Source organism: Triturus cristatus, chromosome 2_2 (assembly GCF_964204655.1).
Source record: "Triturus cristatus chromosome 2_2, aTriCri1.1, whole genome shotgun sequence".
In the NCBI taxonomy this organism is placed as follows: Eukaryota; Metazoa; Chordata; class Amphibia; order Caudata; family Salamandridae; genus Triturus; species Triturus cristatus.
The window spans coordinates 854,084,047-854,100,491 of NC_140582.1; the positions used below are offsets into that span (position 1 = coordinate 854,084,047).

Genomic DNA, 16,445 nt, shown 5'->3' on the forward strand with positions numbered 1-16,445 from the left:
GGAGAGTTGAATCTAACAGATATCAAATGCAGCTTTAATCGTACGATCTTGTGCTGCAGTTAGCTGCGTTTCCAACAGAAGATGGCGTTCTTTTAGAAGATACAGGCATAAACACAAAATACTACGTACGTCTTCTTGCAGGCCTTTATACAGTCGACATCCACCTAATAGTCATACACCTAATCTAACCACGCCTAAACTCAATGCAGGCAGCATAAAGAGCAAGCAAAGGAACATTTGGGGAATACTTCTTGTTATGGAAACCAGCAAATATTTCACATTTCATTGCTTTCATAACTTTAAGCTGCTCAGGAGGAGTAAAACAATGACTGACAAAGGTTCAGGTTATGATATATCATACGCAGGTTACATTTGACTATGCACTGCCAGTAAGATAATTGATGTCACTAGTTCAGTCCACAAGTAGATCTAAAGAGAACAATCAAATCAGTTAGACAGTGAGATGATGGATTCAAAACATTTTTGCATGTAGCAGCTCTCAATGTCACTTAGACAAGCTTTTGCATTGAACAAAAAGAGGCAGCTCTGGATCTGAAGCAAAACTTGACAATCTTTGCTTTTACTGTTTGAGGTTACCTTGTTATAACAAATTCTTTTTTACATTTTTATTTTATTTTATTGTTTTATTGCAAGCCGGTTCCAGTACAAGCAAAAGAAAACATATAAGGCAGAAGAACAAGTATAATCGAGCATAGTAATAAAAATGATAATACATACAGTTTATAATTTAGCAGCCAATCTTAGCCCATACATAAAAGAAACGGCAGTCCAGATAGAAACATCTTATAAGAAAGATAAGAGTGGCCACAAAAAAAATGTATGCTACTTTGCCCTCAATCCATTGAGAGATTGGCGCCCAATTTTTCATTCCCATAGTCTTTTTTTTAGAGCCTTTTGTTCTATAGATTGCATATTCCAGATTATATATTGCTAGTAACCGTGCACGCCACGTACAAAAAGATGGTGGTTCACGGCTAATCCACTCTTGAGTAATACATCCTTGTAAAATTGCCATGAAAATAAATACCAGATTTCTGTTATACTCATTCGAAATCTCAGAAGAGACTCCTAACAGTACTAATTCTGGTGTTATTATTATTACAGATCCAAGTACTACAGTAAGAAAGAATTGAATTTCACGTAGCAAAGATGTTAAAAGTGGACAGCTAAAAAACATGTGAACTGCGTCGGCAGCAAATAACCCGCATCTACTACATGCAGCGCCAGTTGTTGATCCCCATTTGGAGATTTTTGCGGGCGTATAATATAGATCGAATAAGGCCATGAAGTGCTGAGCACGCATTCTACCCGTCAATAACACAGAATTAGCCAACAAAATATATGTCTGAATCAAATTAGTATCGCAGTTCATCTTCTCCACCCATCGCTGTTGAACATCCAACATATCATCAGAGCAAGAAGATAATAAAAAATTATAGTATACACCTATCCTTTTTTTAGTATATAAAGCATCAATAATAGGAATTTCAGCACATCCAGAACGATCCAAAGAAGTCATATTCTTAAGAAAACTGTGGATCTGGAGGTACTTAAAATAATCCACATTTGTGAGATTAAACTTAGACTGAAGTTCCACAAATGTTATAATACGATTATTGTACCATAAGTCACCTAACGAATGAATGCCACTATTACCCCATCTCGTCATTGTGTGATCTCTAAAGATAGGAGGAAAAATATGTGTTGACGTCAAGGGGGTATATCTATTAATATTGTGAAACCCTACGTGGCGACGGATTAACCGCCAAACAAAGAAAGCAGGTTTCAATATATTAAATTTTGTTTTTTTGTAGTAACTAGGTTCTATAATAGATAACAAACATCCACGCGCCTCAACTCCCAGCGCAAATTCATAAATTGAGGGAGCATGAGATTCTTGTATTTGTGCATTCGCGCCAATTATCAAAGGAGAAATAAACTGTAAAACGGCTGCTAAATAATAAAGTAAGAAGTATGGTGTACTCCACCCCCCCTATCCTTGGGAAGAATCAACTTCATATAAGCTCTGCGTTGACGTTTATAGCCCCACAAGAATCTGGTCGCCATTCTCTCAAGTTCTTTAAAAAAAATAAGAGGAAATTCTAAAGGGATAGAGCGAAATAAATATAAAAATTTGGGGAGAATTAACATTTTCAGCACGTTGTTCCTCCCATATAAAGACAAATGTAAATGACTAATGCGCTCCAGCGTGGAATTAGCCTTTTTTAGAATTGGTTTATAATTGAGTTCCGGAATAGCAGAAACTGGGGTAGTAATCTGAATATCCAGATAAGTTGCCACAGTGACTATATTAAAGTGAGCCGGAGGACGAGTCGGAGAGGTCTGGTCCACTAAGAGAATTTGCGTTTTGGCCATATTAAGTTTGTACCCAGAAAATAAACCAAACTTGATTGCCAGCGCTTCCACCTTAGGGATAGCTTTGACATATCTGTCGTGATCACTACCACGTCATCGGCATAGGCTAGGGCTCTATAATTCACTCCCGCGACAAAAACTGGAGAAATATCCTCCGTTTGATTCAATTCTTTAAGAAAGAGATCAATATAAATAGCGAATAGTAATGGTGAAGCTGGACAGCCCTGTCTAGTCCCCCGATTGATGGGAAACAGGGCAGATGATTTTGTCCCAATTTTAACAGAAGACAGAGGGGATTTATAAAGGGCTTTCAAAGCTGAAATCATAATAGGTCCAAACCCCTTCAATGACAGCATATCCCAAAGATAAGACCAAGCCACCCTATTGAATGCTTTTTCAGCATCCAACAGGGTGATTGCCATAGATGATTTGGTCCCCTGAGCCCTATCTATGAGGGCAATAACCCCTGCGGACATGGTCAGTAGTGTCGCGTCCTGGTATAAACCCATGTTGCCACCTAGAAACTATACTAGCAATTATCCCTGATATTCTTGAGGCTAATATTTTAGAGAAGACTTTGCTGTCTGCATTAATTAGCGATATTGGTCTGTATGAGGCCGGGTTAGTTGGAGGTTTATCTTTTTTCAAAAAAGCCATTATTATTGATTGTCTCCAAGAGACAGGTGCTGTCCCTTTTTGTGCTTCTAAAAACGTAGACAACATGTCTTGTTTCAATAAGTTCCTAAACAGCCTATAGAACTCCAGAGGGATGCCATCAGGTCCCATAGCTTTGCCTGAGGCAAGTGAAAATAGAGCCAACTCGATTTCATCCCATGTAATTTCAATGTCCAAAGCCTGAGCTTGAGAGGTAGTTAATTTTGTAATATTATCTAATGAGGAGAAATTCAGAAAAAGCTCATTAGAATATGATAGAGCATCTTGCTCGTAGAGCTTTGAATAAAACTGTCGGAAAACCTCTAGGATTTCATCGGGATTATTATGAGTCAGTCCATTAGCATCCTCAATTGCAGTGACAGCATTGATGGTCTCTTTTTGTCTTATTGTTTTTGCGAGAATCCTACCAGAGTTTTCCCCCATTTCATAAATCTGTAATCTAAATATTGCCGTGTGCTCAGCCACTTTGGTTGCTAACACCTCATACAGTCTAGCTTTATGTATATCTAGAGTGGTTTTAATGTAGTCTGTGTCTTGTGATAAACTAATAGAAATAATTAGTTTGGCCTCCCATTCCTGAATCGCTTTATAATAGCCATCAAGCTTATTCCGGGTATTCTTTTGCTTTCTAATCGAATATGATAAGGTCTCCCCACGAACTCCTGCTTTAAAAGCATCCCAGACATTTTGAGTCGAAGCGCTCCCTCTATTAAGTTAAAACAAATTCTAACCTAACCTGTGATGGTTTAGAGGCACACAGTAATACAACCACAGTTCTAAATAAAGAACACTGTGCATTATCTAACCAGCTATCCCAGGGAACAACTATTGTGCATATGCAAGTGTCCACACTCAAACGTAGTTGTTAGCAGAAACATAGTCAAATAGACCTTTATCAATCTGCTAGGAATACCTTTTAACTTTCTTCTTCCAGAACACTATAACTTTGATTTCACAAGTGTTTACCACTAATTTGTTATCTTTATTACATTTATTGAGAGCATCCATTGCCCTTTGAAGACCAACTACTGCGAGATTGAGAAGCACCATATCATCAGCATCCTGCAAACCTAAAATCGACTAAGCATATGATTTTATTGGACAAGTTGCTGCTGTAACTCAACCAAGCCTTGTTTTAGTAACGGGACGGTGTCATTTTATAGAATAGTTGGCAATCCTGCTGCAATTTGAACCGGACCAGAGTTTTTTCATAAAGAGGCATGGCCTCACTCAATAAAATGGGTGTGATACACCAATTACGTAATTTAATTTGAGGCATACAAGGGCAAGAGCTTCACATTACAGATTTATGAGCCAGCATCATAATGGCAACAATGTTGTCAAGTCTGTCAGCAAATGAAGAATCAAGTTATTTTTGATTGGCCACTTCTGTTGGCACTCTAGGACCAGCTGTGTGCCAGGCTTTGTGTGCCAGGCCTCCCATGTTTTGTTTAAAGATGATGTCTTGTATTTTGTCTAGGTGGTCAATTGCAGGTTTGGCAACAGGGCTGTCTACTGAAACACTGAAACCCCTCATGACTACGGCTTTGTGGGCTTTGGTCTGCATGTGTCAGGCAAGTTTAAGAAGATTGTTTACAAAGGGAGAATGTTATAGTGTCCTGCTATGCAATCTAAGGATATGAAATAGTGTTGGCCAGTGCAGTATAGCTCTGAAGTACAGGCAAACACTATGACTAGTCTGTACCTATCCTCTCATGATTTCATGGCAGGCAGAAGGAGATGCTCAACAGAGGCAACTGCATCATATCAAGCCTTGTTTATTTGACTTAAGCACATGGATGACATGAGTGTGCTTCAGTGTAGAATGAGCATTGATTAGAAAAATGATGGCTATTTGATGGTCTTAAAGTGAGAAGAGATTAAAGTCATGAAGTCAATCTTTGGCTGCTGGCTGAAGGAGAAGCTCAACTGTAGCTCAGCCGTAGCTTCTCAAGATGATGACTTTTGTTAAATACCATGGTAGATCACCCGCCTTATGGCTTTATTCTCAAGGTGAAGTCTGTGTCTATTTAAGTTCTATAAATAACATATCGATCCCTTCCTTCTTGCTTCTCAGATCATGTTCAAAGTAATACCATGAATGTATGCAAGAAATGGTTCAAGGTTTACATACTAAACATAAATAAAAGTATGCATTTAGGATACAAGCTGTAACAGCCAACTATTTATGGTTTAAATCTTTTATTGGCATTTTCAAATGTATCAAATAGGTACAGCAGCAGGTTTTAGCCTTCAAGGGTAAACAAGCACTGAAGGGCGATACAAAATATAATTCCGTGCTGTGGTTGAAATTAATACAGAAAGAATTAAAAAAAAAAAAAAACACAAAACTCTGCCACAGCTAACTGTTTATTCTTACCTTTTTTTTGGTTCCATGCATGAGCTTCTTCTAAACAGTTTCGATCATACTGGTACTGACCATTTTTGCAAAAGTAATCATCAGTACAAAGTACGATTCCTCCTGGGTTCTCTTCTAGCAACATCCTGTAAATAGATTGAATTAGAAACAGACGAAGACGTCACTGATCATGATGGAACATACTGTCCTCTCTACTTTTCAAACCAGACACAAACGCTGATTTCACCGTATAATTCATTAAAGAATCTAAAGGTAAACATAAAATTATTACCTGGTTTCATTAAAAATATGACACAATATTACAAGAACATAAATTCCGCTGTTAACTCAATATAAGAGGTAAAAGGGGCAATTAATTTTCATTAGCAATTACAAACTGTTATCTGTGCTGCTATTATTACATAGCACAATGGACACATGTGATCATGGGAATACTATTTGAAGATGACAACTAATTAGACTTGAAGGTTGGCTATAGGAGAGAGTGAACACAAGGAGATGATGGACGGAGTGCTGAAACTTTTCAAACACTCACCCCCAGTCACAGATCTGGGTTGAATACATCATCATTCTTTAGCTCACTTCGCACCCCAGTTCAGACAAAGCTATATCCAAATGTATTTGCTTTGTTTGCCCTAAGTTGGCAAGGTATGCCCAGACGTCGGTCCCTTGCTCACTTTGCCACTGGATTCAAGCTAGCCTGGCTAATGAGGGGTGTTACCCCGAAACTGGTCCCAGGATGCTTGTTTCCGGTTCAGGGAAGATCTGGCTTAGCAGTTCGGGCTGGACTATTCCCATGAGGCACAGGGTCAAGGCTGATTTGCATATGGCTGGGTCTGAACTGAGGTGGCGAGGTGAGCTAAAGAACAATGATAGATTCAACCCAGATCTGTGACTGGGGGTGAGTGTCTGAAAAGTTTCAGCGCTCCGTCCTTCATCTCCTTGTGTTTGCTTTACAGGAGAGAGTGGACAACAGGTGCAGGTCACAAGTTAGCTAATTTCCTTTCAAGCATGAATTATGATAAATTCACAATGAAAAATAGAATTCCCAGAAAAAAGTGGAAACAAATGTTATTGAATTAATATGGAATTGTTACTTGTAATCCTAGTTCTGTATGAAAGGAAAATTCAATGAAGTCATAACGGAGAACATTACATTTCCAATTAGCAGTGCATGGTGAAAAACTGGCATTTCATAACATACGGTACAACCTCTACAGCCCCATTTATTTCTAATTCTTCCTTATTATGCATATTTAAGTTCACTTGTATTATAGTCCCCGAATACGTTCGATTCTAGATAAACACAGTCATGATGGCATGTTAAGTGTGAAGGGCATGCTTTAGTCAAACATATTGAGCAAAGTGTGCACTGCTGTCAGAAGAGTCTAAAGTGACATCACATAAGGATATGGTGGAAAGAGGAAAGCACCAAACTGTAAGTGTATATACTGTTGTGGAACAGGGGAAGTGTGAGCAAAATGGTGAATAGATTTGAAGCACAATTTTCATTAGAATACAAATATATATCAATTTTCCATGTAACCATCATCTGTGTAGGACACAAATATATTTACACTATATAAAAAGTGCATGTGCAGGGGCTGGCCTAGTATTACATTCTTCACTTATAACGACACTCAAATCCTTATTACCCTGGGACCAAACGCAATCGACACCAAATCGAGATTCCAAAATTGCATGCTAGCAGTTAAGGACTGGATGACAGAGAACTATCTTCTACTGAATGCGTCTAAGACGGAGATCATGCTCTTTGGCAATGCTCACAAGCATTGGTCCGACGAATGGTGGCCAGCACCGTTGGGTGCCTGTCCTCCTCCTAAACCAGCAGCCCGCAACTTGGGCATAATGCTAGACAATAAGCTTACCTTGACAGAACACATTAATAACATCTCTCATACCAGCTTCGGTCTCCTGCGCAACCTAAAGAAAATCTTTAAGTGGATTCCTCTGTCCTCTCGCCTACCATTAATCCAGGGACTAATCATAAGTCGCTTGGATTATGGCAATGCTCTTTTTGCCTCCATCAATGAGAACCTCCTAAATAAATTACAGGTTCTTCAGAATACAGTAGCCAGAATGGCCCTCGATCTACCCGCCCGCACCTCCTCTGCCCCCTGTCTGAAGACGCTTCACTGGCTCCCCATCAAAAAACATATTAAGTTTAAAATGTGCTGCCTAGTCCATAAATCCCTGAACGGCAATGGTCCTGCCTACCTAGCAAAAAAATTGATGAACTACCGCCCTGCTAGAACACTTAGATCGTCCAGTCTTCACCTCCTAGCGGTCCCCAAAGTACGAACCGTCAGAAATGGAGATAGATCCTTCTCCAAAATTGCCCCAGAAAGCTGGAATACTCTACCTTTGCACATAAAACTTGAACCCAGCCATCAGAAATTCCGCAAACTTTTAAAGACATGGCTATTTTAACTCTGCTTGTCTCCTACCTTACCATCTGAACATCTGTCGGCGCTATGAGACCTTTGGGTGATATGCACGCCTTACAAAAACCAATACATAGACATAGACATAGAATATAAATCTGATATCTCGCATATCATAAGAATAAACTTAGGTCATCCATTTTTTGTGTGAAATACCTTACTTCTGGCCCTTGTACGTCAGTCAACACATATACTACTTAGCACAAACAAGTTGGGACACTGCTAATACGTAGCCATTCAACCTATTATTCAAATGCTTTATTTTGAATAAGTATCAATTCTAAGACATGTTCACTCACATACTTTTAACAATTCAGTCAGAAAGGTAGTCTCAGAATATTATTGCAAGCACTCCGCTGTTTACGAGGTCTTGCGTTGTCTTATTTCCATATCCATTATACTATTCACCCACACCAGTGTAGAATGGAGATTAAAACCTGACTCATATTTGTTGTTGGTAGAAGTGTTATGGTTTCTCTTAATGATTATATGTGTCAATGGTCAACTTGGTTAGTTTGTGTTGGGCCGGAAAAGTCTCTTGCATGGTGACGGATGTGCACCCCGGCTCGGAGTGTCCCAGGTGCATCAATATTTGGATCCCTGGTACTGATTTCTGGTCACGGGCGAACATGGATCATATATGTTGACGGTGATCTAGGCCTGCTTCACGGTAAAGCGGCCTGCTTAGAACTGGATGGGCACACCAAGTGATACCCTTCCGAAAGTAGAGGGCTACTGCTCTTTACACAAAGTTAAGTGACATGAGCGTGCTGGTGGCAGAACACTAGTTTGGTGTTCAGTAGAATCTGTAATGTGAACAGGCCTTTTTCCCTGTGCCACTGGAGTGGGCCTTCCTAGACCACTTGTGTAAAGTTCTCTGACTGTATACTTAAATCACCATTGGCCTCCATGGATTGCGTGTAGCACCGGACAGTTCATGACACTTGCATGTGCGTGCCTGTGGACTCTTCAGAAGACTGACATTGGAGTAAGATGGAAGCAAGAACGCAGGCTCATGTGAGACCTCACTGAGCGTATTAGTTTAGCACTTGGATAGTGTAGGACTTGGCCCTTTTTGGTTAAAGTTCCCTAAACTTTTTGCTTTCCCCATAGACCTTTTTTTTCTGACATGGTGTTGCCAACTTAGATGCTTTGGACACTTTGCCACTGCTAAACAGTGTCAAAGTGCAAGTGTTCCCTGTATAATGTGTAATGGTAATTTGGTTGTCCATGATTGGTATGTTTGCCTTGCTAGTAAAGTCCCTAGTAAAGTGCACTATGTGTGCCAGGGCTGATAATGCAAATGCTACTAGTGGGCCTGCAGCACTAATTGTGCCATCCACACAAGTAGCCTTAAAAAGGTAACTCAGGCCTGCCATTGCAGTGCGAGCGCGCAGTTTGTTAAACTGCCATGTTGTTCTGACAAGTGCACTCACTTGCCGGACCTTACCCTTCCCTTTCTATGCACATCAGTCACCTCTATGGTAGGTCCAGGGTACCCCCTGGGCAGGGTGCAGTGCATGTGAAAGGTAGGACATGTACTAAGGTGTGTACCATGTCCTGACAGTGAAATAATCTCCATTTAGTTTTTCACTGTTGAAACGCCATCTTGCCCATAGGATAGAATGGGAAGGCTGTGTAATATGTTTTCCAGCCTATCTTCCTAAAGGCTTAAGATGGAGAAGTGAAGTTTAGTATGCCTGAACTCACAATGTAATAACATCTTTTTATGAAGGTGATTTTTGCATTGTGTGTTTATAAGCCACTCTTTTAGAAGTGGCTGGGTTTTTGTGCTCTAACATTTGTGTGTGTCTCTGCCTGGTTGTGGATCGACTGTCTGGATTTGAAAGCGATAGGATCTGGGGAATGTCTTGACCTAGGGGAGGAGGTGAGACAGCAACAGGCTGACCTGCATCTGGAGTGTAGGGGGAGCAGAAGCCCCTAGAGGTGAAGAGGACTGGGTTGCTGCTATAAAACAATTGTCCCATCTCCTGCTGAGTGATTGAGAATCCAGACCCACACTAATCAAAGGAAGAAGGTGTCACTGGCAGGAAGGCACCCAGAACTGGTTTGAACAGGGGTCAGTGCCCCCGGAATACAAAGACTTCAAAGCCATTGAGGGGTATAACTATGAGAGCTAAAGCCCATGTACTTTGGAGAATGGCTTGATCAAGACTGAACAAGACTGGAGCTACTTCATGGTCAAGAGGAACCTTTGCCAAGTAAAAAACAACTGAAGAAACTGAAGGAAAGGACTGACCCTTGCTGTGTGTTCTGGGGCTGGCATGCAGTTTGCTGTTTTAACCAAGGAAAGGCTGAAGGGACTTTGCGGTGTGCTGTGTCCCCCTGCTTGAAAGGACTTTGCTGTGCTGTGTCCTGAAGTAACTCATCCCCAAGGGCCCGAGGTGAGCTGGCTCCCTGTTGCGGAAACTCAGGAACACAAAAGTTTCAGCGGCGATGTGTGCGCGTGCTTGTTGCAGCCTGAGACCCTCGTTAGCAGTGGGCACCTGGAGTCCAAGCGAGGATCAGCAATGCTGTATGTGTGTGCTTTTTGCAGACTGAACCTTTTGTGAGGATTGTCCAGTTATTGTGTGCTCCGGAATCCAATTGAGTCTCACGACGCTGTGTGCGTGTGCTTTGTGCAGCATGTAAGTAAGTAAAATTTTATTTGCAAAGTTAATAAAAACCAATGCAATTTCCACATATAAAAGGGAGAGAGACAACGAAAAAAGAAAACATGTGCATACTATACAATTTCCTACACAAACTTGATTATCAATCTAAAATGATAAAATTTCCCTCCTTTCTTTTTTTTTTTTTTTTTTAAAGAAAGAAAAATCTTACAAGTTAAATACTTCAGATGCCCATATCCTTCACTGTGATAATTATCATAATAATAAACGGTGTATTGGATATGGTTCATACTAAACAAGTAGCTACAGGCTAAATTAAAGTTTAAGTTCCTGCATCCTTTTCTCCACCTCCTTCATAAACTTCACCAAGTTGCAGTTTAACTGCAAGTCGTCGGGGGATTAAACAGAAATTTCAACCAGCGTTTCCTTTCTTCTAACAATTTGTCATAGGAACACAAGAGGTGTGGCATGTCCTCAATTGCCTTACCACATAAACGACATAGGGAGCCCCCTTTATCCCTCTGCCAGTGTGGGAGATGGGATCTGCAAGGTATCAGACCCATTCTGAGTTTTAAAAACTTCAGTTTTATAACTCTTGAGTAACCCAGATTGAGGTAGCTCTGTTGGCCATGATTTGAATAAGAGTTTAAGACAAACCACCCATGTGACCTCCTGGCAACTGACTCCTTATCTTCTATCCATGAAAGGTATTTTGTTGTTTTCTTTACTAGTCTTTTGACTATAGTGTGATTGGTGGAAGTATTCCACAGCTCCTTTAAGCCTAGATTCACCAGGCTATTGGCCAAATAGTTGGCAGCTTGCGATGCTTGGTTCCGCTGTAGTTCTGACCATAGAAGGCTATTGAGGGGCCCTTGTTTTGCCTTCCTGATTTTGTCCCACGTTGTTATATATGCCCCCTGTCTTGCAAGTGCCTGTTTCTGGCCACCGAACTCTAGCCTCAGTTGAGCCGGAGAAATGTATTTGGGTAGGCCGAAGATGATCCTATATACTGATGTCACAGTTTTGTCAAGAATTACTGCATCTCTTCCTCTTTGAACTTCACTGCCATAAGTAATGGTAGGCAAGAGTTTGGAACGAGTAACTTGTACCATGGGGAGAAGAGATGGGCTGGTAAGTTTTCCATTTAGTTTTTTTAATGAGACTGCAATAGCAATACCTTTTCCTCTGATGCTTTCTTTTTGTAAAGTAAACTGGCCACTACTATCAATTATGACCCCTAGATACTTATACATTTTTGTGTCCTCTAAACAGTTGCCATTCCAGAACCAACTGTATGATGTCTTTCTTTTTTTGTTGATTGACATTGTTTTGGACTTTTTCAGGTTTATTGTCAATTGATTCTCATCAGAATATCTTTTTGTTGCATCGATAAGATTTTGCATCCCTATTTTGGTGTGACTGATTAGGACCAAATCATCTGCATATAGTAACGAGGACAATATTTGGCCTCCTAGTTTTGGTGCATGAGAATTACAATTGTTGAGCACCGGGGTAAGATCTCCTAGGAACAAGTTGAAGAGTGTTGGTGCCAAGACGCAGCCTTGTTTTAAACCATTGTTTGTTGGGATGCGTCTTGACAAATGGGAGCCATCACCCAGCTTCACCTGTACCTATGTGTCGCTGTGTAAGTTAATCAGCAGGTCTAATAGAGGCTTTGATATCCCCATCTCTTTAGTTTTGCCCATAAAAGGTTCCGATTAATGTGATCGAAAGCTGCCTTATAGTCTATGAAGCACAAATGGAGTGGCATTTTTCTTTTGTGTTTGCCTTGTCAATTAGCAGACCCATAGCCAAGATGTTTGTTGATGTCCCCACAGTTTTGGCAAAACCTGTCTGGTTGGCAGGAATTAGAGAGTGTTCTGTAGCCCACGCCTGCAATTCCTCCAAGAGGATTCCCGCAAAATATTTTGCTTCGTTATCCATAAGGGCAATCAATCTGGAATTGCTTGGTTGAGTTTTGTCCCCTGCCTTGAATATTGGGGAAATGATAGAGCCCTTCCAAGAGACAGGCAAAATGTTGAGATATTTAATTTCCAGAAACAGTGGCTCAAGGGCTTCGGCCCATTTCTTTTCATTCAGTTTGTAAAGGATAGGTGGGATACCATTCGGACCTGGAGCCCCCTCCCTCTTCCCTTTTTTGATTTGGCACTCGATTAGTTTTTAGAATATTGTCGCACCTGTACTCTTATTTCGCACTGGCTGATGGTGCCAAATATCGCACAAAGGAATTGGTTCATTGTCGTCAACAGCTGTCGTCAAAATGTTGACTTTATGTTGTGTAAAATGACCTGTAAGATAGTCTACCCAGGTTTGTTCACTAATGTTTGAGGACACTCCTTCGTGCCTAGGATTCATAAAGGAGTTAATTGTTCTCCAAAATTTTGCCCCATCATTCAGCCTAATATCTGAATGCAGTTTTGCCCACAGGTTGTCCTCAATTGCTCTATTTGCTTCCCTTTTAGTTTTTTTTAAAGATGATTTCAATTCTTGCAAGTGATTGTGTCTTGCCATGTCATTTGGGAGGTGTCTAAGTTGACGCATTGTTCGTGCGATGTCTTTTTTTATACCTTTTATTTTTTTTCTATGGTCTGTTGTGAGAGGGAGCGTATTGCTAGCCTTCTTTGTATGTTGGATTTTCAGGGTTGTAGTATAACCTGCCATAGTGGTTGTGAAGCTCTCCCATTTCTCAACCTCGTTTGCTCCTATTCTCCCCTCGAAGTGTTGTTTTGCCATTACTTCTATGTCTCCATCCGTGACTGCCGAGTACTTAATCCTTTTATAGTTGATGGTGTAAATTAGCTCATTCGGTACCCGCGATTGTTCAAGTTTTGGTTTTGTGATGTTAAGTATAATTTCCTGAGGACAGTGATCGCTATCAGCCTTCTCCCCTATTTTAAATGAGACAATATAGCGAAATAGGGATAGTGGCATAAAAGTATAATCCAATATTTTTCTTACTCTTATGTTGTAAAATGTGCACGTTGGTGGAGTGTCTCCGCTAAATCTCCCATTCAATGCTCTGAGATTATAGCGTTCGAGGTTCTCTAAGACCTCTTCTCCAAGCTTTGATTGTATGGATGTTAGTATAGCCTCTTGATGTGGAATATTCCAGGCTATGTTTTGATTGCGATTCTCGTCGCTCGTTGTTGTGCAGCATGTGACCTTTGTGAGGATTGCCTTGTTATCGTGCACTCAGGATTGAAGTGAGTGAGTCTCATCGACGCAGTGTGCGTGTGCTTTGTGCAGCGGGAGACCTTCGTGAGGATTGCCTTGTTATCGTGCACCCGGAGTTAAAGGGAGTTAAAGTGAGTCTCAGTGATGCTGCACGCGTGTTCATCGTGCAGCCTGAGACCTTCATGTGGAGTGCCCGGTGATCGTGCACCCGAAGCTCAAGGAAGTCTCAGCGACATTGTGTGCGTGTGCCCTGTGGCAGCCTGAGATCTTCGTAGCAGTAGCGGCCCGGACCGGCAGCCCCAGAGGAGCTGAGCCGCCGGCCCGAGCCCACCATTGCCAAGTCCCAAAGATTGCATCGGAGACCCAAGTCGCTGGACGAGGAGAAGAGAGGAAAGTGAGTTTGCGCCCCCCACGTAACGTGTGTCGACTCCTGGGGTGGGGCACGGGCTCAGAGGGAGACGCTCTCGGCCTCTTTCTCATTTCAGCAGCGCGAACCTCTGCTTCGGCTCGTATCGCGGCCCGTAATGCCAAAGGAGTGGCAGTACCGGGGCCAGAGTGCGAAGCTGCACTTTTTGTGTTATACCATACCCGTGTGGGGGGGCAACTGTTGTCAGAGGCTACCTGCCAGTCAGCAAGAGTGGCGGAGGGACCGCCTGAAGCACTGTGATCGGTGCCGGAGTGTATTATGGATTAATCTATTTCTGCATAATGGAGTACCTGATTGTCGTATTACACATTGCATCATTTCTGCATAACGAAGTACCTGATTAGAGTATTACGCATTGCATTATTCCTGCATAACAAACTACCTGATTAGTGTATGACGCAGGGCATTTTTTCCGCATAACGAACTACCTGATTGTCGTATGACGCATTTCATTATTCATGCATAACGAACTACCTGATTAGTGTATTACGCATAGCCTTATTACTGCACAACGACGTACCTGGTGGTTGTATTTCGCATTGCATTATTCTTACATTGCAAAGTACCTTATTGTTGTATTACGCATTGCATTATTTTTACATTGCAAAGTACCTGATTGTTCTGTTACACATTGCATTATTTCTACATTGCAAAGTGCCTGATTATTGCGTACGCATTGCATTATTTCTACATTGCAAAAGTGCCTGATTCTAGCATTACTATCTGCATAACATAGTGTTGGGATTACAGTAGACTGTTTATTAGTGCTCATTATTATCGCCAGAACTTACAAGTGCTGGCTGGCCTAACAACCGGCCAGAAGGAATATGACAAATACGCATATGTGGTCTTTTCGTATATCTTTTTACATAAAGTTTATACTCGTTTTTATAAAACTCGTGTGGGGTCTATTTGTGGTGTCATCATTGGGTTGCTGTGAGCGTGGTTGCAAATACTTTACACATTTGCCTTGAAGGTAAGTCTGGCTGCTCGTGCCAAGCTACCAAGGGGGTGAGCGGGGCTATCTCAGGTGACCTTCCTTTCCCTGACGTGGAACCGCGGGTCCCTATTTGGCCTAAGGTTAGACCCAGGGATCCTGGGTCTAACAGATAATACAAAACATTCAAGGACAAAGGCAGGCTTTGATGCGCATGGCTAGGGTGAGCAGCACGTGGGATCACCTAAAATCTGCCAGAGATGTGGAGTATAGCATGGAGAGGGAGATCTGGAAACAAGGGTACCTGCATGGAGTAGCACTGTCTTGACAAGGGCAAGTGCACTATTCCTGTTCAACTACTTGTGTGGATTATTTATTGTGCTGTGTATACAGTATATAAGAAATACTACTTTGTACACTGAATATCAGTATTGGACCAGAAAATCACCCTTTTGGGGTCAATGTGGGTATTTTGAGGTAGGAGCCCCCCCATACCTTGTACCTACCTCACCTTGAAAAGCCTTTGACTGCTCCACCCACACTACCACTCAAAGTCAAGTGCTGAACGGGTAGCACTTGGCCCAGTTAGTTAGGACCCATAGTACGTCAGGCCCTGAGACATTAGGAGTAACACACCACAACCCCAATGGTTGGGCTCAGCAGCTCCTGCTTGTCCCGTTGTCCTTTGAAAGGGGTTCAGAAAATTGGCTGCAAGTAGTGGGGCACCTATAGTTTAGGAGTCCTGGATGTAAGCATTTTAGAGTCCATTTTCATTATACATCAAAGCACCAGAGGTCCATTTCTTATTTAATGTAGATTCTGCACACATAAATAATGGAGAACACAGGGGTGGAAGTAGATATTAGCACTATGTCTGTAGCTTAGATGAAGGATCTATGTATGGACACATGGTGGAGGGCTTCCAAGATCAGGGATAGAGATGCCCTTGCTGACTGCATTAGGGACCAGTCTGAGTGACTGGGTGAAACTGAGGAGGCTGTGGTAGAGAGTCAAGGGAGGGAACCATGTTAGGAACCCAGGAGGAGAACACTTTGGAGTCAGTCTCATGACAAAATCTCCTTTACTATTAAATCTGGCAAAAATGGCATAGGTCCTTGCTCTATCCACGGGCTATTGTAACCAGCTTGAATGTAATATAAAAAAAGCGAGCGCAACCAGATGGCCTGTAAGCCTAGTAAGTAAAACTCGGAACCAGTGGTGAGAAGCCCAGAAATGTCAGTGCACTGCAGAAGCAGGTTGATAAAGAACTGGCTTGACAAACAAATTCCGCTGCCATGATGGAACTACTGTTGTGTAGTTCCTATAAACCTATATA

The 16,445-nt window shown here is 41.6% G+C and overlaps 1 protein-coding gene across 4 annotated transcripts in view; it reads right to left on the reverse strand.

Annotated features, from left to right (window-relative positions):
- The window catches only part of N4BP2 (NEDD4 binding protein 2), a 1,530,410-nt gene that overhangs the window by 1,234,674 nt on the left and 279,291 nt on the right, over positions 1-16,445 (reverse strand). For all 4 annotated transcript variants that reach the window (XM_085642232.1, XM_085642233.1, XM_085642234.1 and 1 more), the window contains one exon: positions 5,453-5,577. In XM_085642232.1, coding sequence (XP_085498358.1) covers positions 5,453-5,577 — 125 coding nt within the window. The remainder of the gene's footprint in view (positions 1-5,452; positions 5,578-16,445) is intronic.